Source organism: Haliotis cracherodii, unplaced genomic scaffold (assembly GCF_022045235.1).
Source record: "Haliotis cracherodii isolate W230 unplaced genomic scaffold, xgHalCrac1.p SCAF_23, whole genome shotgun sequence".
Classification (NCBI taxonomy): Eukaryota; Metazoa; Mollusca; class Gastropoda; order Lepetellida; family Haliotidae; genus Haliotis; species Haliotis cracherodii.
Window position 1 is genome coordinate 951,145 of NW_027266279.1, and position 27,873 is coordinate 979,017.

General features: G+C 41.2%; 2 protein-coding genes across 7 annotated transcripts in view; both read left to right on the plus strand.

Annotated features, from left to right (window-relative positions):
* LOC139471618 (echinoderm microtubule-associated protein-like CG42247) overlaps positions 1-25,246 on the plus strand; it is a 95,947-nt gene extending 70,701 nt beyond the window's left edge. For 3 of the 6 annotated variants that reach the window (XM_071254006.1, XM_071254005.1, XM_071254001.1), the window contains 21 exons: positions 3,111-3,830; positions 3,967-4,129; positions 4,704-4,868; positions 5,949-6,021; positions 6,776-6,925; positions 8,060-8,129; positions 8,554-8,655; positions 9,214-9,321; positions 10,346-10,360; positions 11,789-11,950; positions 14,011-14,028; positions 15,774-15,926; positions 16,609-16,722; positions 17,427-17,561; positions 17,922-18,077; positions 18,578-18,740; positions 19,582-19,676; positions 20,412-20,499; positions 20,895-20,990; positions 21,844-21,980; positions 22,746-25,246. In XM_071254006.1, coding sequence (XP_071110107.1) covers positions 3,111-3,830; positions 3,967-4,129; positions 4,704-4,868; positions 5,949-6,021; positions 6,776-6,925; positions 8,060-8,129; positions 8,554-8,655; positions 9,214-9,321; positions 10,346-10,360; positions 11,789-11,950; positions 14,011-14,028; positions 15,774-15,926; positions 16,609-16,722; positions 17,427-17,561; positions 17,922-18,077; positions 18,578-18,740; positions 19,582-19,676; positions 20,412-20,499; positions 20,895-20,990; positions 21,844-21,980; positions 22,746-23,039 — 3,177 coding nt within the window. In that variant the 3' untranslated portion in view covers positions 23,040-25,246. The remainder of the gene's footprint in view (positions 1-3,110; positions 3,831-3,966; positions 4,130-4,703; positions 4,869-5,948; positions 6,022-6,775; positions 6,926-8,059; positions 8,130-8,553; positions 8,656-9,213; positions 9,322-10,345; positions 10,361-11,788; positions 11,951-14,010; positions 14,029-15,773; positions 15,927-16,608; positions 16,723-17,426; positions 17,562-17,921; positions 18,078-18,577; positions 18,741-19,581; positions 19,677-20,411; positions 20,500-20,894; positions 20,991-21,843; positions 21,981-22,745) is intronic. The other 3 variants (XM_071254004.1, XM_071254003.1, XM_071254002.1) reach the window with 3 other exon arrangements.
* LOC139471896 (laminin subunit alpha-3-like) lies at positions 24,975-27,680 on the plus strand. The gene is made up of 2 exons (XM_071254408.1): positions 24,975-25,042; positions 26,585-27,680. The coding sequence occupies exons 1-2, from the start codon at positions 24,975-24,977 to the stop codon at positions 27,678-27,680; spliced, it is 1,164 nt and encodes a 387-aa protein (XP_071110509.1).
* The last annotated feature ends 193 nt before the right edge of the window (positions 27,681-27,873 follow it).

Consider the following 27,873-nt stretch of genomic DNA (forward strand, 5'->3'; position numbering starts at 1 on the left):
ATGTCCTGAAGTTCTTTTTATTCGTGAATGTTTCTGCTTCTCTCCCACACACTCTGAAACTGTCATGAAGATCATGACGTCCAAGAAGACTGCACTAGGACTCTATTACTAACATTTTCTCAGATATTATCTGAATGTGTTTCCCAACAATACCATTCTTAAACTAATTTCCAAATTACATTCCTAATGTAGTTCGTCCATTAGTGTTACAATAATTATATTTCAACCAGAGAACATTGGATAATCAATTTAATGTCCAATACCTCATTGAACCTTCCAAGATTTAGACACACGGCTTGACAACGTCTGATCTGTATGCCCAATAGTGATTCCCGAATTCCTGGAGCCATCCCCCATGCAGTGATGCGAAAGTTTAGGGTCAGGGATTAATATCCCTCCTTGTGTTTGGATTGTTTCTATTTCATTGTGGCAGAGATACGAGCGGATACCTCTAATGCACTGAAGTTCTCGGCTTGACAAATTCAACGAAATGCTTCCAAAACAAAGCTTAACACTCTGACTCAATAGTTCCTTCTATGCCCTTGCGACGATGGTAAAGCTTATTTTCCGTGGCAGTACCATGTGTGATGCCTATGGTAAATTCGAAATAGTAATCTAACATTCGTTAACTCCACTGTCAGGTACCAGGCAAACTCAACTGCAGGTTTATACATGATTTGATCCCCCTAAATTCCCACCTTCACAAATGGACTGCACAAATCCATGATTCCATTACTTAACTCTTCGTTGTTGTTCACGTAATCTATTGTGCGGGGAATATTACCTATATAGCTAGGAATGAACTTAATGTTTCCGATCTCGCTTTGTATGAGCAATGATGGACAGTAAAGTAATGGGGATACTACAAACGCCTCCGTTAGTACAGAACGTCGCCACAGCTGGAGAATTTTAGCTTTTCGGTATTTATTAACAGCTCAAAAACTCTTGACTAATACTGTTCACCGTTTTAACAAAAGCAGAACATTTTGTTTTGAATTATCAAATACAGGAACATGCTAAATGTAGGTAGCAAATTTAGGTGTAATTTGTTATATTTGAGTGAGTGAATGATTATGGTTTTACACCGCTTTTAGCAATATTCAAGAAATATCAAGGCGGGGGACACCAGAAATTGGCTTCACACATTGTACCCAGCTATATTTGCTATATAAAATACATTCGGGTGAGACGCCCTATGTTGATAGTATTCCCTAAATTAAAAAAACAAACTATATTTTAGGTTAATATAAACTCTATGCGTAAACAGAATGACATTTCAATGTTCTTTCGCCTTCATTTACTTCGTGCTTGTTTTGCTCTATCCGTCATATCATTGTTTGTGTTACCATTCTCATTAGCAACAAATAGCGACATCAAAAATTCCTCTTGCTACCTGAACCCCGACTTTCCATACCCACTGTATCCTGCTATAAATAAAAACATGTATTCTTTGATGGTCATCGAGCAGAACTGTTGCCAAGACGTCTTTCCCAGCTCAGGGACATGGAGATCTGGACATCTATCGACTCGTGAATGATTCAAGGGATTCAGTGTCCATTTGATGTACGTCTCTGCACAGTTGAAGGCGTTCAGTCTTACAACGAACTGTCCACCGAGACACGAACAAACACTTTGATAGCGATGTGGCTATGCCGGAGCTACTAGTTCAAGCGTTTCCCTACGTCATATTCCTTTTATTTATGCAAATAATTTATCAGCTATCCTTTTTACAAGGTTACTATGGTGTCAGGATAAATATTTTGTGTTCAAAACTTCGTCCTTTCCGCTCCATTAAACTTGATTCCAAAAGCTCATTTTCCATAAGTTATAAACTTACCCACCTATTGTTTCATTTGCTGCACCTATAATGTAATGGTTTGTCTGTATGTCCATACAATGTATCTGTTCAACCACACAGACGTAAGTTGTCGTCTATACTTTTACATTGGAATCGATAAGACATTATTTACTTGTCAAAAGGGTCTTCTACGTTCAACAATTCGTAACTATAGTAACCACAGTGTTCCCAATGACTTGCCGAGATAGGATCTGTTATAAATGTAATTAGATAAAAACCCAACGCTTTATCATGCACGTATCTCTATCTCGGAGTCTTAGGATGAAGAGCTGCATCTGATCCTCGGAGGATGTGTGTATTTGCGATAACATCGCTTCAGAGAAGTAAATATCTGCCGCATTTCAGAAGGTCATCCGTACTCTGATATCAAGAGCAGTTATTGAATAGGTCTAAACCGATCGCCAGATAACAACACATGACATAGGATCGAATACCAAAACAGACTGAAATGAAACCCTTTCTGCCCGGGGTCGTGCTCAATCTAACATGCAAATACGGGTGTTTGGTTGAGCGCCACTTTGAGCAGTGTTTCAGTTGAATGCGTAAGAAGACCATTTTGGTGAACACTACGAGCAATGGTGCAAACAGTGTATTGTAAACTAATCAATATTCATAGTCGTGGCGAATCAGGACTCGAACTCCACGCCTAGCTCAAAGTAGCTTCAAGGAGCTTAGAAGCTTTGGTACTTTGTACCCTTGTACTAAGTTGAGGGGCGGCCGGGTAGCCTAGTGGTATAAACGTTCGCTCGTCACGCCGAAGACCAGGGTTCGATTCCCCACATAGGTACAAAGTGTGAAACCCATTTCGGTGTCCCCCGCCGTGATATTGCTGGAATATTGCTAAAAGCGGCGTAAAACCATACTCTACTTAGTTACCGACGTGAAATGTACGTGAATGACTGTAACTGCTACGCTTTTTAAGTTTTGGCAGTGCAGTAATCTTGAACTACGTTAAATCCCATTTTACCTCACCATGTTAGTTCTTACACGATCTTCTTATTCGTTGTTTTCAATGTTCGATTCATCTGAAAGGTACCACCCAATACGATGACCAATCCATTGCTCATGTACATTGGTCGTATCGTTTTGTTGCGGGACAGGTTGGGTGTCCTGTTAACCGTGTCCTGACAGGGCTCGATACCCGCAGGGGGAAAATGTGAAGCCGATTCGTGGTATACTCCGTTGTGGCATTGCTGGATATCGCCAAAAAGAGACGGAAAACCAGAGTTGCATCTTCTTTTATGTTTTTCAGAGCGAACCTTCACAGCAAGTGAGTGAAGGAGATGATGACCCAACAACGACGGAGGGGGACGTCACACTCAGGAAGGGGGGTAAGGGCATGCGGCGGTATGAGGACGCCGATGGTGCGAGCTCTGTCAACACCGATATAAAAGAACTCCAAGGATCTCATCAGGGCAAGAGGGCTTATTTCTACAATTTCAAAGAACAAGGCAGTCCTGCGGTCATCGAATCAGTGAGTTCCAAAAGGTTTCCAAATTTTGAAACCTTGCTGAATGAGCTCACGATAAAGTTTCAAATAGACAAGGGTGCTAATTTTGTGTATCATTGGCCAAGTACAACCCAAATACGATACATTAGTGACTTTAAGTCTCATGGGACGTACATTGTAGCTAGCACAGCAATGAGAAAGGGGCAGCTTGAAGCGGTGTACGGGAAACTTGGTCCCAAACATTGGCATATTGGGAAAGTCAAGCATAATGATTCGCCCTTGGTCCGGAACCCGCCGCCCGAGGAGCGAAGTCCGGCAGTTGGCCAACACTATTCCGACAACAAGAAGCCTCTCGTAGTCTGGTTGGTTTGTAATTCAACGCAGAAAAGGACCAAGGTGTTCCTCAAACCGTCCAGGTATTTTGAAGACTTGATGGCTGGAGAGATTACCGATGCAGTGAACTTGGAACTTCCACCTGCCTGTGCCTTGTACGCCTTCAATAATGACAGAGTGGGGAAAGAGGTAGGTCCTGTTTTAGATGGTAATTCGTCAATTGAAATTGTTACAAATAAACCCAAACAATTCTGAATGTTCCACACAGCAACTTAAGCATGTTTGTATCATTGTTATCATTGTACGTTTATTGTCATTGTTATAGATAGGCAGTCTAAGTCAGCTTGTTCGTCAGTACCGGAAAGATTACACAGTGCTAGTGTGTGGAAGGGAGAAGGTCCCCGCCGACTGGGCTTATCGAGGATCTCCGCCTTACTCCAGCGATTCATACCGACCTCCTCTCAGACCAAGGCCAAAATACGTCATAGGTTAGACATGGTTGTTTTAAATTCTAGACTTTCAAATTATTATTGAGATAAATTAATAATTTAAGAAAATACCTCTTTTAGAAAAGCAGATATATGGTGCTGACAAACCTAGAAAAAATCTGGACACTACTCTAGTACGATCAGCGGATCCTGATGCGGCAAGGGACACAAGAGAATGACAGTCCCTTATTGCACTTTATATGCCTTCTTAATGTTAAAATGCAAGATAGTTTAGTTTTTAATTTAGCAGACACAAAATATGTTTCAAATTACTGTTACATTCAATGAGGCCGTGTCTTAACCGAGATGAGGTAAATGGAGTTTAACGTCGCGTTCAACATTATTGCACTTACATAGCGACGTGCATGTGTGTGTGGCTGCTTGAACTTGTATACAGTATACTGACTCCGAGCCGACAAGTCCTTGTTTTAGCCCCTCAATGCCGAGCACAAGCAGGGTAACAACAAGTACCATATCTTATAACGTCTTTTGGTCGGGCAGGCTGAAGCACAAGAGCACGGAGGGGGCCCGATTGCCTGCACGTGATGACATCTGAACTGTTTTGTTCCCTCAGGTGCCGACTCCGCCCCACCCCGGGTGGATATGATACAGATGAACGGCAACAGTTCCCCCCGCACCAGCGGTGTCCAAAACGGTATCCCAGCCTTGAACAGATATGACACTGTCAAAGTTAAAATAAATGGCCGTCGACGAGGTATGGAAAAGGCACAGCAAAATGGTACACGAGCACGTCACGTTGGCACTGCAGAGAGTTCACGCACATAATCTTATAAACCAGGCTGTCTCTATAGGTGGATAGCTGGTACCTCGAATTTCAATCAGTCGATGTACCCCTATAGGATAAATGTGACGTCATAATCCAGGCAACTTATGTTTTCGTCATAATTCGACCTTGGTCGGATGAGTCGATACATCGAATAAGTCGACGTGTTTGTATAAAACGTATTTGAGTCACACATAATGTTGTTGTTTAATTCATTCTCAAAATGAAAAGTGTATATATGGAGTACCTTGACATAACGTCCGTTAAAAAACTGGATGATCGTTAAAGACGTTGAAGATACAAAACCTCTTTTTTTTAAATTTGATATTTAATTTAATAGAGACAAACACTACAGCTAGAGATTTCATGGTTAAAGATTGTGTGTGCTTACTGAATGTGAGGTAAAGAGGGTTTGAACTGATTGGTTTCATTGTTTCATAACACAGAATACTACGTTTATAACGAACACGCTTATAACGAATTGACGGCTATAAAGAAATTAATTTTTGTCCTTGTCATTTTCTGTATGTATGCGTATAACAAACGTCGGTTATAACAAACGTCAGTTATAGCGAACTAAAATCACTTATCCCTTTGAGTTCGTTATAGCCGTGTTTTTCAGTGTATAGTTTTACGGTAGTGAATCTTCATACAACAGATATGATCATGTAAATATGTTTCGTTCTCTATCAGCTCAAGCCCCCTTTTTAGCACTGCATGAAAGCAGTTGATGTCAATCACTCAAACACCTCGCACCTTTGTTGTCATTGAAACATTTCAATTTTGTATAAGCACGTACACGGTATTGTGGACTGAATTACATGATTTTTAATTTCACATTAAGTGTGATGTAAATGCTTCAGAAGTGGGGTGACAGGAGGTTTAACGTCGCGTTCCAGATTACTGCGCTTCAAAAGCGACTCATTGTTTCAAAAGATGTTCCTTGTTTACAATTTGACATTCGCGAATGGAGTACTTCTAGTTGATTACCATGCTGGCAAGAGATGTTTTATTCCTGTGTGGTTCTGCATTCAGAGTTCTACGCGTCGTACCAGGATATGGAGGACGAACTGGGCAAACCGGACAGAAAGCTCATCCTGGACTGGGTGTATCCTTGCAGTATGAAAGAATTAATGCTTTGTTAGGAAAAGGGGCCATTGGTCCGTTATAGTCATACATAAACAAGATTGCGCGACGAGACGTGAAATGATAGTGAGTGAGTCTGGTTTTACGCCGCTTTTAGCAATATGCCAACCACTAGGCAACACCCACCGCCCTTCGTTAAATAATAGAATACGTAGGTGTCTAATGTTTCTCAAGGAACTTCTTTTACATTTTCAATGCCGGACTCAGGAATATTCCAGTTATATGATGGCTGGCTGTAAATAATAGAGTCTGGACCAGACAATCCAGTGATTGATATCATGAGCACAATCGGGATACGATGACATGCATCAACCAAGCCTGGCGAACCGATCCCGTTAGACGCATGGGTTGCTGAAGACCATTTCTAACCCGGATGTCCGCTGGATCAAGGAAGCAGTAGGAAGCACATTGTGTCACTGAAGCAACATGCTTGTATCAATTGATATCCCCATGAGGATGCTGGCATAGAGTTCAATCCCCATCTCATATGCCTATCTACGAAACGGTTAATACCCAGTGCAGGTTCTTTTGATCGCGGTAGTTGTACCCGACGACGTGATATCACACCTCGCTCATGATATCAACCACTGGTTTGTCTGACTCGAGTATTGCTGAAATATTGCTGATTGCGGCGCAAAACAAGTACTCTTAGTCATCACGTATCTAAGTCGATTTAATTTGTATACAACAAAAAGTAAAATCCTTGACGTCCTAAGTTACGGCTATCGAGGAAGTGACCGACACCGGAACCTGGACATACTGGACACGTCCGAGTTGGTGTACTACGTGGCCGCAGTCGTCGTCATCTTCGACTGGCACAACCACACTCAACGCTTCTACACTGGCCACAACGAAGACATCACGTGGTACGTACCCTACTCCTCTGAACGTTGAGCAGTGTTGAAGGTTTACTGTCGTGTTCAATAAAGAGCCTTCACATAATTACAAGACGATAGAGTTAGAATTTGTCTTCAGCAACCCATGCTTGCCGTAAAAGGCCACTGTGCTTGTCATATGAGGCGACTAACGGGATCGGGTGGTCAGGCTCACTGACTTGCTTGATGCATGTCATCGTATCCCAATTGCGTAGATCGATGTTCAGGATGTCAATCACTGGATTGTCTGGTCCAGACTCGATAATTTACAGACCGCCGTCATATAGCTGGAATATTGCTGAGTGCGGCGTTAAACAACAAACGAAAAAAACAACCAAACAAGACGCGTGTGTGAAACGTGTGGTATCTGGTGTGTCAATATATTCTCTGATGATCCCAGGTCATATTCGGGATGTCAGCTAGTCATCTGAAATACATGCCCACATCCCCACATCCCACATACCCATTCTCACATGCCAACATATACCCATACCCAGATGTACCTATACCAACATACCTATACCCAGATGTACCTATACCAACATACCCATACCCAGATGTACCTATACCAACATACCTATACCCAGATGTACCTATACCAACATACCTATACCCAGATGTACCTATACCAACATATACCCATACCCAGATGTACCTATACCAACATACCTATACCCAGATGTACCTATACCAACATATACCCATACCCAGATGTACCTATACCAACATACCTATACCCAGATGTACCTATACCAACATATACCCATACCCAGATGTACCTATACCAACATACCTATACCCAGATGTACCTATACCAACATATACCCATACCCAGATGTACCTATACCAACATACCTATACCCATGTACACATACCCATCCACATACACATATACCCGCACCCACATACCCACATAGCTAGACCCACATACCCACATACCAACTGACTCATATACCAATGTACTAAAAACGCATACCCACCTATACCTTCCTTATTGTCCTTTGCATCAATGGGGCTGCGGGCAGCACAGTCGTCTAAAGCGCCGTAATTGTCTGTACAGAGTTGGGGCCAGCTAACTACAAAGCGCATCACACTGATGTATATATCATATATATTTTGTTTCAGTCTGACTATACATCCACAGCAAAACAGAGTGGCCACCGGTCAGTTGCAAGGACGAGGGTCGGACCATGGGGTGAGTTATTAAGAACATTCTCTTTGTGAAGCATAACAATTACAATGTAAATTGACTGAGTGAGTTGGGTTGAACGCCGCTTTGAACAGTATTCAAGTTGTATCACGGCGTGTTAGTTTAATGTGGGGGGAAAGCCCGAAGTGATGCAGGCCAAAGACGTTTATCACTTTGGTGAAACCCACGAGCAGAGGTCTGGTGCTGACAAACCTACACACTGAAGCATAAGAAGGACATTACATGAGAACTAACCACACCAATACGATTCAAGAAAGATGTTTTTCTTCAAATTTAAAAGGAAGAACTTAACCTTCCACCATAACCATAGTGCGTCCTGATAGACAGTGACAAGCGTAGCATTTCTTTGTCAGTCATCAAGTCACGCGTTTAGTTTAAATTTCATTGTTTAATGTTATTATTTTTTCAGGCTCATATTCGGATCTGGGACGTGGACAGTCTATCCACAATTGCATTGATTGGGCTTGGGGTCTTTCAAAACGGAATCACGTCCATTTCGTTTTCGGATTATGTAAGTATTTACACAACACTGACCATGAGAGTCGGGAGAAGATGCCTCATATTTGTCACAGGGACTATGTACATCCCCCACTGTTTTACAGCAGTCTGTTAGTTATGTATTAAGTATTAAGTCTCAGGTGCATTTCTCATAAAACAGAACAAATGAAAGGTAAAAATGATTGAGAGATTGTTATGATTGATAAATAATGTTGAACAAAATCGAGACATATTAGTAATTTGTAAACGTTCAGATCAAAATATAGGTAAAGGCCATTTATTACAGTGATCTGACCATACTTTCAATATACAGCTCAGTCGAGTATTTTCTCGAGTCGGCATCAGGCAACGAACACTCACTATTTGTATGCAAAGTGTGAGTCGCGGGTTCTACCTGTGGGGCTGGACATGCTTCTCATTTCGCGAACACCTGGTGTCATCACTGGTTTTCAATGATCCATTCATTTAATGTTTATCATTTAATGTATCTTGCCTTTCACTGCCAATCTGTTTTGGTGGATAATGGAGACTGGTGATTCTCTGGCGTTGACGTCTTATATTCTGTTCTCAGACGCTGCAGCATATCGACAATGACCTGATGATGGTGATTGACGATAGTTTTCGACACACAATGACTATCTGGGACGTGCAGACGGAGCGCATGCTCACCAAGACCACTGTAAGTACCACCTCCAGTGCTGGACACGAACCGGTCGGGTTTAGTACAGAATATAAACTGTTTAGAATATCTTCAAGATAGCATGCCATAACTATGGTTGACAGATGAGTGAGTGAGTTGGGGTTAACGCCGCTTTTAACATTATTCCAGTTATATCACGGCGTGTCAGCTTAATGTGGGAGGAAAGCCCGAAGTGATGCAGGTCTTAGACTATTACCACTTCGGTGAAACCCACGAGCACGGGTATGGTGCCGACAAACCTAGAAACATAATCGGGGCGAACCGGGATACGAACCCACAACCATAGGTTTCTGCACTCTGCAACTCTGCACAGCGAACCGCGGCGCCTTAGACGACTGGGCCACCCGTGCCCCCGGTTGACAGATGAACCAGCCCAGCTAGCACACCTACATCGGGCCGACGTTGGCTTTACATCGGCAACCGCCTGCAATATCGGCATCGGCAAACTTCATCGGCCCGATGCAGTTTGCCGACGTTGGGCCGATGGTGTAGCCGACGTTGGGCCGATGCAGGGCCGGTGATGGCATGCTACCTGGGAGTTTAGTCCTCCCCGCCACATTTATCAAGAAATTCGGGCTTAAAATCGAGCTCATGTATCATAGGTTCAACTGTATTGTTTCTTAAACATTCGGAAGATGAGAACTACATCAGAGCAAATTAACGCCTCTGTATTTTGTGCAGTCCGAGTGCTACCAACATATCCTGTATAATAGTTATGTGTCATAGAGTGTGAATGTTTTAAAATATCCAGAATGATGATATTTCGGTATACCCCTGATTTGAATTACGATGTGTTCTGATCCAGATTAAGTTTAAATGCTGTGGATTGCAACACAAATACGAAACAGTGTTACGTCAAAAATGTGTCAAGATATAGTGGACATATTACCAGACATTAGTATTTTGCAGTTGTTGTGTTATAGTATGATAGGAAACAATGAAAGTCGTGAGTTCAACTTCCTGTCGTTCAAACTAAAGAATATCTCCATGTATTTGCTACCAGGTGTTAGCAGCAAAGGTAAGATGGCGTCATGTTGCATGCGTAATGTACCCTAAAACTGAACTTTCATGCCAGAAAATACAGCTATAAAAGTGAAATATTTTCAATCATGTGATTGGGATTCAGGAGGTTCATCTCCCACATACAAGAATGTATTCAAATCTTTCTCGTTTCACAACGAGCTCAGTGCCAAGACGATTTGCCATGATGTAGTCATAGCACTTGCATTGGGATGAGAACGTGCTCCTGATCATCAACTGATGATTTGTCTTCCAACTAGAAAATAACCCATTAAAGAAGGTCGATGTTTGTCCTTCGGCTCATTTCTAGTGATGTTTGAGTTGTTAAGGGTACGGACGTATTTAACAGACTGCACATGTCGACACCGTGGTTTTATCCCCAACTGTTGGAGAATTGAAGGACTTAGCATGGTTTAAGTTCAGTTTTAGGATACGCCACACACACATTCATTACAATGTTATATTGTGTGATTTATTTCCAGTACACATTTCCTCATGTAAATAATATTACACTCTGCTGTTTTCATGGTTACAATATTCTGTTCAAATTCCAATTATCACACGAATCAGTTATTTGAGTTGTGTTGTTTTGTTTGGTCTGTGCTATTTGAAGTTCCTGTATTCTGATTGCGCACGTATATATGCACAGTGTTATTGAATAGCTGAAGTTGGCATTGGGGAGTCGCTGTGCATGTCCCTTCTGTCAATTGTAGTTGGTCCTGAAGAGATTGAAAATGATGAACGCCATGATGAATAATACATAACATTTGAGTAAATAGAAACATTTGTTCTGGGATTGCTTTTAAAGTTTGATGATAGTGGAGCAATATTGATTTGTTTGGTGATGTTAAACAATTTATGTTATGGTCTGTTTGATGTAGTCTGAAAGGAACAATCAATTAAACGCCATCTGATATTTATGCTTTAAATTCCTATAAAAACGAAATCGGATTTGAAATATTTTCTAAAGGTAACACGAACTAACTGTTTCCATAAGGAAACTTATAATTGGTGTTCTATACATATAACGGAATGTCACAATGTTTCCTCGAAACAAAAGTATTTCTCAAAGTACGCATAGACACCCTCTTTGTAAATGCAATAACAAGAAAGGTAACAAGAAGACATTAAACTTTAAATGGATAACAACTTCTTGATTTTTTTGTAACGACGTTTCAGGGTTAATTCTTGTCCCTTCATCGGGTGAATATCTTCCCCCTTCATCCCCTTTAGAAGGGGTGAGCAGTAGCCCTGAAACGTTACAAAGATCATCATTCACATGATTGAGGGAGAAATAGTAGCCCTGAAACGTTGTTTCAAAGAACAAAAAATTGTTATCCATAAATACTTCCTGCATTCACGTTCTTCCAACTTGGAAATGCCTATAAAAGACAAGAAGGTTACAAAGTGTAATGTTTCCCTCCAGACCAACACAGAAACGGTGACAGGGGGGTGCTTCTACCCCAGTGAAGATGACATCCTCATCACATATGGACGGCAACACCTCTACTTCTGGAGACTCGACTGGGAACACGACCGAACTCCATACGCAAGAATACTCAGGGACAAGCTCAGTGGGTTTTCAGAGGTACGTAACTTAAAGGGGGAGTTCCACATGGTTCGCTTGGCTTCTAGTCCACATAACTGAACGTTCTGAGTTTGATTGGTTACATAAAGAATGGCCCCCATGGGTTTCCGGTACAGATTTGGTCCTCAACAACCAATATGGTCATTAAAGGCGACCCTGATGGATCGACTTGTCAGGATCGACTTGTCAGGATCGGCTTGTCAGGATCGACTTGTCAGGATCGACTTGTCAGGATCGATGATATCGTACCCCGACGGCACGGATCGTTGCTCAATCACTGGATTATTTGGTCGACTATTCACAGTCCGCCTTCATGTAGCTGGAATGTTGCTTAGAGTGGCGTTAAACAAGAATCAAATAGATTGGGAATGTGTTTTATATTGAACCAATCAGGTAAGACACATTTTAATGGACAACAACTTCTTTTATTCTTTGTAAGAAAATAACACGGAATAAAAGAAGTTGTTATCCGTAAACAATGTAATGGTTTCAACTTCTAAATGCCCCTCAGAGACTTATTGACAGTGTATTGACAGTGCATTGCCAGTGTATTGACAGTGATAATTAGATGTCATTTGAGCTTTACGTTTGAAACTGGGATGTGAAACAACACTTTTGCAAACACAATTAGACCAATGTTCTTTCACGGTTGAACAAATCTCTGTATGCAGCGTGGTTCCTGTGCGAACGTATATCTATTCAGCCAACGTTTAATATACTACTAATAAGAACACCCGATTCTGTCATATTACTATAGTTAATCTCTCATGCAATAACATATTAACTTTCGTTATATGAATAATATCGGGTGTTCTTTAAAATCTTTTAAGTATTAATATAAAATGATAATCTAAAATGTGTTATGAGAAACTGTAGCATTGTGTTTAAGTTAAAAATACTTTAAAAAACGATACAATAACTGTCATCAGGTTGGACAATTTGTGTAGAAATATATCGACATCTGTCATCCACACGTAATACCTTCATGTCAGTGTCATGATGCAAGCTTATGTCCCCTGACTGGCGCGATACCCGACCATCTCACATGGTATTGTGGGCGGTGAATTCTTATAAACTGTACCTAGATTGATGATATGTCTACATTACACAGGGAATACTTGGACCTGCCGAGATGGAATCGGCATATTTGGAGTTAACTTTATTATTCGTTAATACCTGGTTGTTTTGTTGGGTTGCTTGGTTTGGTTGTTTGTTGGGACAACAAACCTATTATTATATCCAGTCAGTCATTCTAAAAATTAGATAGTTTTCAATATATTTAAATATATTATTATAGCTTCGGGCTTTGAAAAAGGTAAGGGAAACAACATTAATATGAAAATGCCACGTCCATTCTTTCATTCTATATTGTGTGGAGTAATGAATAGTCGTCAGCTCCCTCACAGTGCCGGCGTTATCAGCTGGTATTCACAAAGCCTTGTATAGCTGGGGCTCGTAACAATGGATCACGGCATCATACAAGACTTTGAATACATTTCTAGCCACAATACAACAGTATTAACTATTCTGTCTTGATTTGTTTATTCGTGTCGTATGTTTCCTGGTACACACGTGTACAATTGTATGCCAGAATTCGTCAAATTGTTCCATTTATAGCCCATAGAATGAAAGAATGTCAGGATTGTTCTTCAACATGATACACCTGAAATGAGTGAAATTCCCACAGCACTTGTGTGTGATGTGTTTTACAGCATGCATGTACATAGCTAAGGCATCTGCACAATGAACCGCAATGAACCACAAAACTATCGGGGCTCCACTTCACAATAAACCACGCCCTCTACATTTCCCTACTGCATGCACAATCAAACGAATGCTAAACTCCCTTTATGCGCCACGACAGGGTATTCTTTGATGCAGAAGCATGCATGTAGTGGCGCTAATGTGTGCATGTGTGACAGGTCCGTGATGTTCAGCGTGCATGTGTGTGCATGTTTGTGCATGCAGAACTCCATCATGTGTAACGACACTTTACTTTCAAGACGACGTTATTGACAGTATGCAATATTTTTTACCACTGATATTTTAAACTGTTATAGCCCCAAGATAAGACGAAGGTAAGAAACATACAAATAACAATAGTCTATTTAAACTAATTATCCTAACATTTATATGCTTGGTTTGTTTTCATATTTGTGAATATCGAGTCCTTTAAGTAGTGAGAGGAGTTCGAGGGGTAACTAGCTGGGGGGTTGCATATTTGAAGGGTTTATTGAAAGCAAATATTTGATTTATTCTCCTTTAATTGATATGCAAATGGAATTTAGTTGAGCAAATATTGGATTACATGCGTGCGGGCTCTTCTAAAAAATAAACAGTATTTTGATGATTTACAAACGTTACTGGAGCAGTAAACACGAACATGTGGTATCGGAGCCGGTGTCTGTTTCGGACAAGCGACTTGCCTTGCTTTAATACTTTTATCATATCGTCACTCGTCAAAGTGAAACCTTTTCAACAATTTTTATCTGATCCTTCCGTATGGACACTGGGGTCGTGCGTGAATTATTGGCTGATACGATCTCTCCATAATTGGAGTCATATTATATAGCATTTATAGCATACATCATGCACAGTGTTTGTTCAATGAGACTGTAAGTAGTGTGCATGTGTAAATGGACACTACTGCTACTACTACTACTACTACTACTACTACTACTACTACTACAATTACTACTGCTGCTGCTACTACCACCACCACTACTACTACTAATGTTACTACTACCACCACCACTACTTCTACTACTACTGATGATGCTATTAATAAAGAGAGACATTTGGACATGATATTTGGATGGCCAGGAAATGGATAATTTTAAGGCATATAAAATGTTCGGTTTGTAGTGTTTTACCCAAAATGCCTTCTGGATATGACATATTATTATGATCACCAACTCGAAATCATATGATTTTTAAATTTGACTTTGAAGCTGTTTACTTATTTTTTTATTGATTTGTACGCATAACCCATGTATGCAAACATCCCATAACTGTCTGATACACAAACGTTTTATTAGTACGCATAACCCATGTGTGCAAATATCCCCAAACAAACAAACGCTTTATGTCTATAATAATACTTATACTTCCACATTAACTAGCTGATCTGCATGCATATTGATTGACGTGCATGACGTATCACTGAATGCAATGAACCACGATCAATAATCAATCTTTCAGAAGGCAGTATCTTTATCTGTGAGCATATAAAAAATATATTTGTTTTTCACTTGGCGCGTCATTTTGTTCATATTTGTTTGACAAATGACCTGTCAATTACCATGTAGTTTAAGTTCAAAATAAGTATCACTTAGGACCATTGCCATGTGCACCCGTGAAGGTCCGGGTTAGAAGTGGTCTTCAGCAACCCATGTTTGTCATAAGAGGCGACTAACGGAATCGGGTGGTCAGGTTCGCTGGAATATTGCCGATTGCGGCATTAAACAACGAACAAGCAAACATTGCCGATGTTTAAGTCGGCATGTATGACCATGGGTCGTATAAAACACTGCCATGTCGATACCTGATATTTATAGCAGTCTGACTATGCAGTTGTTGTTTTTCAAAACTGATGTTTTCATTTATTGCCATATTTGGCATGTATTCGTTGTAAGAGTTCAAAGTTCAGACACACATATATTTGTTAGAAAGACTGCATAATATCGTGTCTTATGAGGTAAAAAATTCTCTCACTCCGGTTTGAAGTGATGTTCAAAAAGTAAAGATGATAATTAAATCTTACAGTTTGGAAGAGGCGATGTTCTTATGTATGACCATCTCTGACCATCTCAAATATTTACAGGACGACATCCCAACCCATTTCACGGCATTAGCGTTCTCGTCGACTGGCGAGGTGATCACTGGCGACTCCAACGGCTCCATCATGATCTGGAGCCGCGACAACGACAACGTCTTTAGTCTCAGTCGGTCTGACTCGGAGATAAACATACACCAGGTATACAGAAAACTATGCTTTTCTTTCAAATTGTACCTTTAACTTGGCTTTGTGATGATAATGTCACATTCTTTATTGGAATGTGGAAAGAGGCACTATGATAAGGAACAAGGTCAAAAGGAACGCCCATTTGATATTATGGGGCTGGTGGAGTGGGTTTGGGATGGGTGGTGGCTAGGATTTGTATGAAGACTTGAAAAAAAATTCAGCTACAGCTGCAAACCAGATATTTTATTTATTAAAACTATGAGCCAAAGTATATATTTTTTATATTTTGTGTGCGGCAGACATTTTGGTTTTTTTAACAGTCTGAAGCATGATGACTTTTTTCGAGCAATTTCTGGGGCGATGTATTTTTTTCGGTAAAATCCGGTCCTTTACTTCCACCTGAACGACATGATAAGCTTGATGTGACGGTGCTCGCTTCTGAAACTGATGGAGCGTTCGATTCCCAAAATGGGACCGGTATGAAACAAATTCAAATTTCCTATGACGTGACATTGCTGAGCGATGTTCACCTTTCTAAGTCATTGACTCCCCTATTGGGACATGGTCTATGAAGTTATAAAGTAAGCATGAAATCGAGATGACCCGCTTAGCATCAGGCCCCATGAAAGAGCCAAACATTATTAGTTCTATTAACGCATGAACGTGTGATTTGTGTACGCATCTCGTGTTTCAGTCCGCAATCACCTACCTGGCAGTGTTGGCGGATGGCATGCTGCTGTCTGGGGGCGGGAGTGAGATGTTCCTCTGGGACACCATGAACAGATACAAGAACCCACAAAGGATACAGGTACGTTCAACTAAGTATCACTCAGGAGCATCACCTGTGTGTACCCGTGAAAATCCGGGTTAGAATAGGTCTTCAGCAACCCATGTTTGTCATAAGAGGTGACTAACGGGATCGGGTGGTCAGGCTCACTGACTTGGTTGATGCATGTCATCGTATCCCAATTGCGTGGATTGATGCTCATGATGTCAAGCGCTTGATTGTCTTGTCCAGACTCGATTATTTACAGACCGCCATCATATACATCATGTAGCTGGAATATTGCTGATTGCGTCGTTAAACAACAAACAAGCAAACATTACCAATATTTAGGTCGGCATGACCCGTCTGGAGCAATGCCTTCAAGCCAAGAGCCTTGAAGCAGCGTGACACCTGCCATCGAGGCACCTTACTATAAGAGGGACTTTTTGTTATTTGTTTCTAAATGTCGCGAGATGTTTGCATTTTGTTACTACTGTGAGGTAAATATGATCCGATGACTAGGATATATGAGCAAATAACTGCTACTGTTGGTGTTTCACTCTGACACAAGGAACATTACCGCTACATTTGTACCATCTGAACACCCTTTCTTGCCTTTGCATGTGTTTGTGATGGGCGCACCGGTGGGGCAGGATACGCTCGTCTTTTTGCGAACACCTGGTATCATTACTATTTGATAGTGCTTCATGGGGTAATAGTTTAGAGGTTAACTAACTTGTTAACAGGTTAACATCAGTGGGAACATCCAGGCTATAGCTCCCAACCACGCCCACTTTGAGGATGGCGTCATCTTCCTGGGCACCGACAAGAACTGCATCCTTCAGGGACACCTGCACCAAAAGTTCTCAACCATTGTACAGGTAAGGTCCAGTGTCGCAGCTTCACAGAGCAATAAATACACCAGCCGATATTGTAGTCGATCTTGATAGACACATTGTATCATCTAGCTGGGTGGCCTGGTGTTCTTGACCCTCGGACACCGGGTGTCGTTTCCGTCTGAGCTGGAAGAATTCTGGTTTTACAGCAGTCACTTTGAGTGGAAAAGGTTCCGGTTTCAACACTCTGTGGTGGCGACTCCCTTTACCAATGATCCTGCAGGATGTGTCTCGTCCTGCGTTAGATGCAAAGAAGGGTTGTACGGATACCTTGACAAAGCTCAAGTTTTTGGAGATATGTTTGTGCAGCTGTCCCGTTTTATAGTTTCGTCCTCCTTCCAACAGGGTCACAGCGGCGACAGTGTGTCCATTGCCGTCCACCCCAAGGAATACACCACTCATGTCAAGGCCAGAGAGTACTGCTTCGTCACTGCAGGGAAGGATCTGGTCATCAAGTGGTCTGCTTCACAACGAATACCGATCTGGAAGACCAAGATAGAGGTAACACAGCATCCAGTCCGTCCCACTGGCCACTGTAGATTAAAGAAATGGCCCTGCACATTAAAAGCATTGTTCCCGTATACTGTAACAGCGAACTGTCTCCGTTGCTTATTAGGAATATTTCCAGTGGGTACTGAATGGTCTAATGGTTGTGTACCTTGGTGCTTTAGATCTGTACTTTGGTGATCATATTTATCACAAATGTATTTGTGATCAGTACGTGTGTTTCCGCTAAGTCGTCCTTGAAAATCCCAACAGTCGCGGCAATCATATTAGTAACATTAAACCGATGTTTTACTAGCCAAATAAACCCATATCTCACGATCAATTTACAAAACCGACACGGCGATGCAAAGTATCTTTTACATGGCCCAGTAGTTAGTGAATCTGGTGAATCTTTTATCAACAACCTCTGAACCTATATTAATATTTAAAACTATCCCGCACGATATTAATTATAGTTACAGCTGATGTTCACTTGGTTGATTTTCTTGTCACAGGGGGAGAAATGCACCGCAGTAGCTGTTGATCATCATGATCGAATGGTTGCCTTGGGAACGAAGTCTGGCAAAGTCATCATTCTGAACGACACTAACAGAGGCCGTGAAGAAAACACTATTGTGATAGGCGCTAAGAAGATCAACACTGTGGCTTTCTCTCCGAGTACGTCCAGTTGGCATTACATCGAGTTTCAATTCTTGCCTGTCGACCTATTTATCAGTTAGCTTCCTTGTCCATTTATTCTGATTGGAAATGAATAATTAATCCATCTTCCGGTTAAAATTGCTGTCTTACATACAATTAATAATAAGTAATGATTTGTACAATAGCTTTTGTATTTACACTTCCGAGTTCTGTATAGATGCCTGCACGGAACGAAAACATCTCAACAAAATTATACTAATTATTAAAATAAAAGCGGCACAACCCTTTCAATATTCATAAAAGATATCTTTAAAAGCTGAGTCGATTGTATGCTTTCGACTATATTATGAACATGAGTTTATGATTCAGAATCAAATAGTGACGATACCGTGTGTTGACACTTACTATATAAATACGTGACATGTCATACAAAGATCATGCAGAGAAATAGTCGTGACAGTAGTAGTGAGGGTGAGTGAGTGAGTGAGTGTGGTTTTGGCAATATCACGGCGGGGGACACCAGAACTAAGCTTTACCCATTGACCCCACGTGTCGGGAATCGAACCCGGGTTTTCGGTGTGACGAGCGAATGCTTTAACCACTTGGCTACCCGACCGCCCCAGTAACAGAAGTATGATTGTCCTTAAAGGGGCAATTACACACTTTTATAACAACAACAACAACAACGAAAACATATAGGATGCCCGTTTTGGTCATATTATTGTTTTAAAACATTTGTTCAAAGTTGATGGTGGTCTTTGTGTGGATGTTATTTTCATAATTAATTAAAAAGTAAAAATACAGTTTGAAATCTTTAATGTTCACGAACATATTACAAATGACGATGTTGTTATTGCAGACGGGATGCGGTTGGCTGTTGCTGTTGATGATGGCTACCTACACATCTGCTCCGTGGACAAGGGAGCCCTGGGGCGTGTCCATGCAACGTCAAACGTAAGTGCATGTAATGTTTCTTTGTTTGTCAGCACCATGAAACCATGATCGTGGGTTTCACCTCACTGGTAAACGTCGGCATCACTTCCGGGTTTCCTCCAACCTCAAGCTGACATGTATAACTAGAATACTTTGAATAAACCTTAAACCTGTTGGAATGTCAGAGGGGCTATGATCTAAACTGATTTCCTCCTCAAGTATAGAAGTAGTATTTTATGAAGCTTCACCAGTATTTGACCTAGAATGGATGGTTGATTAACGTTTGTTTGTTTGTTTTTTAACGCTGCAGTCAAAAATATTCAAGCTTTATGACGGCGATCTGTATATAATCGAGTCTTCAATCCAGTGGTTGATATCATGAGCATCGATCTGGGCAATTATGATAAGATGACATGCATCAACCAAGTCAGCGAGCCTCACCCCTGATCCCGTTCTGTTACGGCAAGCATGGGTTGCTGAATACTTATTCTAACCCAGATCTTCACGGGTTGGTTGATTAACGGGTTAATTAAGAAAGCAAAGATGTTTCAAAGACAAACTAGTTCATTTCTAACACACCGTAATTTACAGACTCAAGTATGTCACATTTCTTCAGTGAATTGAGAATAATCTGTAAGCATTTGAATTAAAAAACACACGAATGTAACAGATATTTCGTTATTTATCAATAATCCTAAATTTAATTGAGGACAAAATTCGTTGTAAGTACGTCATCGTCTATTTCAACTATTGCAGGTGCACGGTCTGTCCATGACGAACATCGACTGGTCACGTGACTGCAGGTTCCTCCAGACCTCCTCCACAGACTTCCAGGTGTTCTTCTGTAAGTAGAAGACGGTGTTGGTTAAGTATATTCACAACAGCATATTATAAACAAGGTCAACATCTAAGAGGGGTCCTATGATGGATGCAGCGTTCTGACGAAATGAATAGTTTAAATGGTATGAGGTGAATTGTATGACATATTTAAATTGTTCTCGAATTCAATTAAATGTTTTAGTTTCCTTTCTACTAATCGTTTAACATGATGGGTAGCTTTTGTTCCTATTGACAGATGACCGTTTATTTCCTGTGAAAATAGACGTAGTTCTAAGATAAATAAACCTTTGTACGACAATGTTTCGACCTTTTAATTCAGTTAAACGAAAGTCTTGGATTCCGTAGTAACATGAATCCCTGAGACTTGGATTACTATGATTTCCTTGTTGTTGGTCTCAGGGAATGCAGACAAGAAGCCTAAGTTGATACCAGGCCACAAACTGAGGGATGCTGACTGGACCACCCATAAAGCTCTGGTCTCTCACTCTATACTAGGTGAGCTTCCCCCTCTGAGGTGTGCGTGTGCGTGTGCGTGTGTGTGTCTTTGTATGCGTGTGCGTGTGTGTCTGTGCATGTGTGCGTGCGTGCGTGCGTGCGTGCGTGTGTGTGTGTGTGTGTGTGTGCCGATGTCAATAGGCAGCTATTTTTTAATGATAGATTTCAAACTCCAACAGACATTTCTTGTGATATTTTGCCTTTTACACCCAATTGAAATATATTTCGGCGGATAATTAATTCAGGCTATTCTCTGGCGTTGACATTTAAATATCTTTTCTTGCGTTTTTCAGACACATGTGTGTCTGATATATTTGTGTATCATTCTGAGTTTGTGAGTTGAGTTCAACATCTGTTGGGGCAGTAGGTCACTGGTATCTAGGGTGGGATAAAAACCCAAACCAACGATTACGGTAATAGTGCGGACAAACCAATAGTAATAATGGGGGGCGAATATGCGAATCCTCGCATGCTAGAGGGGCACAACTCTACACAAAACATTGCAATTCCCAAATCACTGAGCCACGAGTGATTTTCTATCAGTTTAAATAAGGAGGCACCACTACGTCTGTTACCCGTGAAGACCCCGGGGTAGAATAGGTCTTAAGCAACCCATACTTGCCGTAAAAGGTGAATATGCTTGTCGTAAAAGGCGACTAACGGGATCGGATGGTCAGGCTGCTGACTTGGTTGATACATGTCATCGATCCCAAATGCGTGGATCGATACTCATGCTGTCAGTCACTGGATTGTCTGGTCCAGACTCGATTATTTACAGATCGCCGTCATATAGCTGGAGTGCGGCGTTAAACAACAAACAAACAAACAAATAAACAAACTACGTCTGTTGCAGGGCCGTGGCAGCATCTGGATGCAGGGGAGACAATCAAAGCAGTTGATCGCTCAAACGGCCCCCAGAAGGACCTCCTCGTGACAGGAGACAGTATGGGGAGACTACGGCTGTATAAATACCCCTGTTCAAGCTCCGAGGTAGGAGACACGAATGCACGGCTGTAGTTGCGGTGCTATACGGTGATGCAGCTTCTATAACACAGCATATACTAAGCTCTCTTGTCTGTTGAGTGTATTCTCAACTAACACCTACAGTGGTCAGGACAAACTATGCATGATTAGGTATGGCGGGACATGGATACCCTTTTCGCGAACACCTGGTGTCATCACTGATTTTCAGTGATCCATTTTAATAATTTTCACGGTTATTTTGCGTTTTACGCCCAATCTCTTTCGGTAGATAATTGAAGCTGTTTTCTTTTTTGTTTAACGACTGATGTTTACATGGTGTTGACAACCTGAGCATCAAATGCCTATTTGCAATTCTCATGAGCTGGAATCGTTGGCCGAATGCTAAAGTTTGTCTCTATCTTGTAACAAGCATTTTATAAAATTAATACATATTTAAGAAAGGGTCATCACTTCAGAAATGCCTTGATCATGGCCCATGAGCTGTATCGCTGTATTGCCTGAGCGAGTTGTCCGTGCGTCTAGCAACGCTACTATTTTTCTTGTGCGGTGTCAGGCAACACTCTCGTTTTTATTATTTTAATCACATTGGGTGAGTGGCAGGTGTTCCCGGTAGAGAAAGACATGCCTACCCTCTCGTGAACATCTCGTGTCATCACTGATTTGAAGTGATCCATTCACATAATGTCCACGGTTATTTTGGATTTCACGCCCAATGGTATCTGTTCGATGACGTATTGACTATATTTAAATGTGGCTATGCTATATTTACAGAGCGAGTACCGAGGCACCAAGGCCTACTCTGGCGCCATCAACTCGGTCATGTTTTCTGGGGATGACTACTTCGTCTTCAGCTCGGCGTCCAGCGTCGTCAACAACGACCTGAAGAACCACCTGGGCATCATGCAGTGGGCTATAGTAGAAGCCGACGCCCAGGTCCACCCCAAATACTACCAGCCCAACTACTACCCCCACCACCACCCCCATCACTACTACCCACAACACCCGCACTACCCCAACCCCCATTACTACAATCAACACAACCCATACTTCAAGAGATACCAGTGAGAACACTGGCAGTTTCTCCAAGATCGTACACACATAGTATGTCAGCATAAGTGTGTTTACTCTTCTTACGAGCGATCTATACGAGATATTGCTCCATGGGACAATGCCAGTCCGTATCTCTACACAAATGGCGATCCTTACCTTCATACTTAATATATAACCAACACACATACACATATATAAATCATTAATATATTCCTCCTAGGCAAGGCAAAAGGATATAGAGGTCACTATATTGATAAAATGATACAGAAAATATTTTCGAGGGCATTTGCAAATAGGGAATTTGCGACCAATTTTTTAACATATGTTCAGTTTCTGCGGTTGCCTTAATTACCGACCACCTTGAAACCTCGTCCAGAGATCTCAATCCCAATCATCGATGTCAGCCGAAATTTCTAGGACATTCTTGACATGCCATGACGAACTCCACGTCAGACGTCATCACTCCATGACTGTGCGGGATCCTTAGTGTCATGGTGTGTCGGGACATGTCCTACAAATGTTTCAAAACATAACTTCCCTGACAGGGGATGCTCTCGGCTCTGTTGCGAACAACAGTGTAAAAGAGTTCCACTTGTACCATTTTGCTTAAACAAACCCACAGGACCCGTGCCATAAAATGATCTAGGCCCTACAACTAACCTCAGGCATTTTTTAGTGTTGGCTTGGCTCGGCGCTAAATATGTTTTGTGCGGCAGGGCCTAGGGTTACTCTCGTGACTATGATGATTGTGAAAATCGCAATGCTGTTAATTGTTTGCTTTAATTGTTTCGATTTATGAGTGTTATTTCGCTTCTGCAGATCACCACACAAAACATATCAATACAGTGTTAAATCTCACAGCTTCAGTGTGTTTGTTCATCGGGTAGACTTATAGCATCCCTTTCATCGTGTCAGCTTGTATAGGGAGTTCGCAACACGCAGCTATGTCCAACTTGACAGTATACAGCAACACCCTTTCGGCTACGACTAGCCACAATTGACACAACTGTTCCTTCATATCGCCATGATAGTTAATCCCACCTCGAAGTCAAAACGAAGTCATACCGTCTTGAGTTTTTAGAATACCAAAGATCCCAAAGGAAAACAGATCTGACAATTGAAACCAAGAATTTTATTATTAGAATTACCGTAACAAAATCCGTCCTGGGGATGCACAGTGTTCTTATTCTGTGATCGGAATTTTTAATCTCGTTCGTACACCAAATGTTAAGGAGTTTAACATTTTTTTCAGCACTGTATTATTCTTTGCATACAAATGAGTCAGTCGAAGCCAACTGGTGCCTTAGATTTTGTATATAGTAATGTGCCTTGCTGCAGTGGGGACTTTCGCTTTGTCGTAATGCACGTGTATAAGTCTGTCAAATTTAAGCAGGAATCGTTTTCTTAACCAACCGTAAATCATTGAATAGTCGCCCGGGAATCTATTTCAGAGACGTCTTACACCCGGCGCCTATTAAAGACTGGCGTCTGTTTTGTCAATTGTGGTAAATCCTTTTAATTTCCAAGAAGACCGGACTTGTATTTTTTTTATAAAACGTGTCATTTTTGTGCAGTTTGTATAACAGCTTTCGTTTCACTATTACTATTACTTCATTGGGTACCTAAAGGAAGATGTTAAGACTTTGACCCGTCTATTCAAAGCAGGCGCTTATTCATTTCGCAAGTGTGTATTCAAGGCAGGCGACTATTCAAGAATTTACGGTATGTGCAGTCGGCTTTGTCGCAGGACAGATCTCTCACATATACAGAAAGTCAGAAGTGGAGATTTTACGTCCCTTCCATCCAATATGTTCCTGACAAAGACTCCTTGATTCCCGCTCTTCGTCGGCGGTTATTATATTCCGTTTTCCCGACGAAACTGATATTTTCAGGAACACATTCTATTTAGCTAATGTAATTTGTATGAGTTCGTTCATATATGCGTGAAACATGCCTTACAGAGAATACTTCATTCCTCGTGCCTACCTTGTCTACTGCTGTATAGAAGTCATCGCATTGTGGGAAATTAATGTTTTCTTAGAAGTGTAATATACTGTTATCAAAGTGTTTGTATATATGTGTTTCAGTGATTAATGTATGTAATATGTATATGCCTGTGCGATAGCACGTTTAATCTCACGCATGCTCAGTAATGAATCCTAGGTTGTTAACATGTCAGCAGTTGTATATGAGTTTATTAGTTCTGTCCTTAAGTCGCCGCAATTCGCCGCAATTCGCTGTGCAGAGTTGCGTCCCTTGGGCACGCCAGAAACCTATGATCTTGGGCTCGAGTCCCGGTTCGCCCCGATTATGATTACTAGGTTTGTCAGCACCCATCCGCGCTCATGTGTTTCACCAAAGGGGTAAAGAGCTATCATTCGCGAAGTTAATAATGCCTCTTTGACAACAAATGTGCGATAAACATGATTTGCAATTATTTTCAATTAACACTAGGTTTGAAATATGTCGACCACTCGCTTTATATGTATACAAAGGAACCAACTTTATATTTGATTGAAAACTAATCATTTGGATCAGTAATGTTTTCCGTGCCTCATCCTGCATATATGTGTACAAATGTGTGTGTATCGTCATCTCTACCTTGTGGTTATTTATTCAAATTTCTTCACATGTTTACGTGGACTATGTTTTTATTTATCTATTCATTTATTTAATTATTTGTAGCCACGCTTGATATTACTGATCTCAAATCTTGTCTTATTAAAGACAGTGCTCTTGAAACGAAGCTCCAAAGTGAACAAAAGCTTTTCTCGCTTATTATTTTTGTTTATTCATGTTCTGTTAAATGTATTACTCAATATTTTCGGCATCAAAGTTTGTAATTATGTGACGCCTCACACTCGTATAATAAATGCATGATTCGTATATATTAAATATGACCCAATGTCAGGTATCTCGCCTTACAGAACACAGCATGTGCAATTCCGTTTTGTTTTGAGCACTTATTTTCTTGCCAATGCTTTTCCCGACTTCATTGTGTGATGTTTCAAAGCTGTAGAATTGCAGCATACGAGTATTTTCGACAAATCAAATGTTATTAGCAATATCACTCCTCAACAAACATTGTGCGTTTAGAAAATCTGTGATAGTATAAATAATATATTGTTACATCTCAATACTATGACTGTGATATTTTAATAAAATATTAGAATTTATATTGTCTGTTCTCATCACTTCCTTATATAGACTCCCTGTTGGACTTCCCAGAGTGAGTGAGTGAGAACACGCCTAACTGCCCTTTTATTTAAAGGCATTAGAGTGTTTGGTTGTTGTTTTACGCCACTCAGCAACAGTCCAGCTCTATGACGGCGGTCTGTCAATATGCCACTGCGGCAATATCATATAGCTAGAATATTGCCGAGAGCTGCATGGAACAACAAGCGGTGGTTTTTGTCCTGGAGCTTGTTCTGAACTAAAAGAAATGCATCACAAGTGTCACTTCTTCCAAACAAAATAGGGGCATTAGTTGCCCAAATGTTGTGCATAGTTGCGTCCCTTAGTAAAGCCAGGATATGATGATCATTGGATAAATATCCCAGATTCTTCAATAAGATCCTTGCTTTGGTAACACTAACTACCTGTGGGCTTCACCCAAGTGGTAACATCGACAACCTGTGTTCCTGTGACCTTCACCCAAGTGGTAACATCGACAACCTGTGTTCCTGTGACCTTCACCCAAGTGGTAACATCAACTACCTGTGTTCCTGTGACCTTCATCTAAGTGGTAACATCAACTACCTGTGTTCCTGTGACCTTCATCTAAGTGGTAACATCAACTACCTGTGTTCCTGTGACCTTCATCTAAGTGGTAACATCAACTACCTGTGTTCCTGTGACCTTCATCTAAGTGTTAACATCAACTACCTGTGTTCCTGTGACCTTCATCTAAGTGGTGACATCGACAACCTGTGTACCTGTGACCTTCATCTAAGTGGTAACATCGACAACCTGTGTTCCTGTGACCTTCACCCAAGTGGTAACATCGACAACCTGTGTTCCTGTGACCTTCATCTAAGTGGTAACATCGACTACCTGTGTTCCTGTGACCTTCATCTAAGTGGTAACATCGACTACCTGTGTTCCTGTGACCTTCACCCAAGTGGTAACATCGACAACCTGTGTTCCTGTGACCTTCATCCAAGTGGTAACATCAACTACCTGTGTTCCTGTGACCTTCATCTAAGTGGTAACATCAACTACATGTGTTCCTGTGACCTTCATCTAAGTGGTAACATCAACTACCTGTGTTCCTGTGACCTTCATCTAAGTGGTAACATCAACAACCTGTGTTCCTGTGACCTTCATCTAAGTGGTAACATCAACTACCTGTGTTCCTGTGACCTTCATCTAAGTGGTAACATCGACTACCTGTGTTCCTGTGACCTTCATCTAAGTGGTAACATCGACAACCTGTGTTCCTGTGACCTTCATCTAAGTGGTAACATCGACTACCTGTGTTCCTGTGACCTTCATCTAAGTGGTAACATCAACAACCTGTGTTCATGGGATCTTCACCCAAGTGGTAACATCGACTTCCCATGTTCCTGTGGGCTTCACCCAAATGGTAACATCGACTACCTGTGTTCCTGTGGGATTTTCTCACACATTAAGCTGACATGCCCTGACAGTACCTGAAACACTATTTAAACTGGAATACAACACAAGCAAACCAACACAAAGTCCAGTCAGTAGTAAATGTGTTTTATTATCAGCAGGATCTGAACCTAGTTGGCGGAAGTATTTACAAAGCAGCGACATTGTGGAAACCATTCATACAACAGCGTTCATGAGTTTCTTGATTGCAGATTTGAGCAGGGGTGTGGCTCAG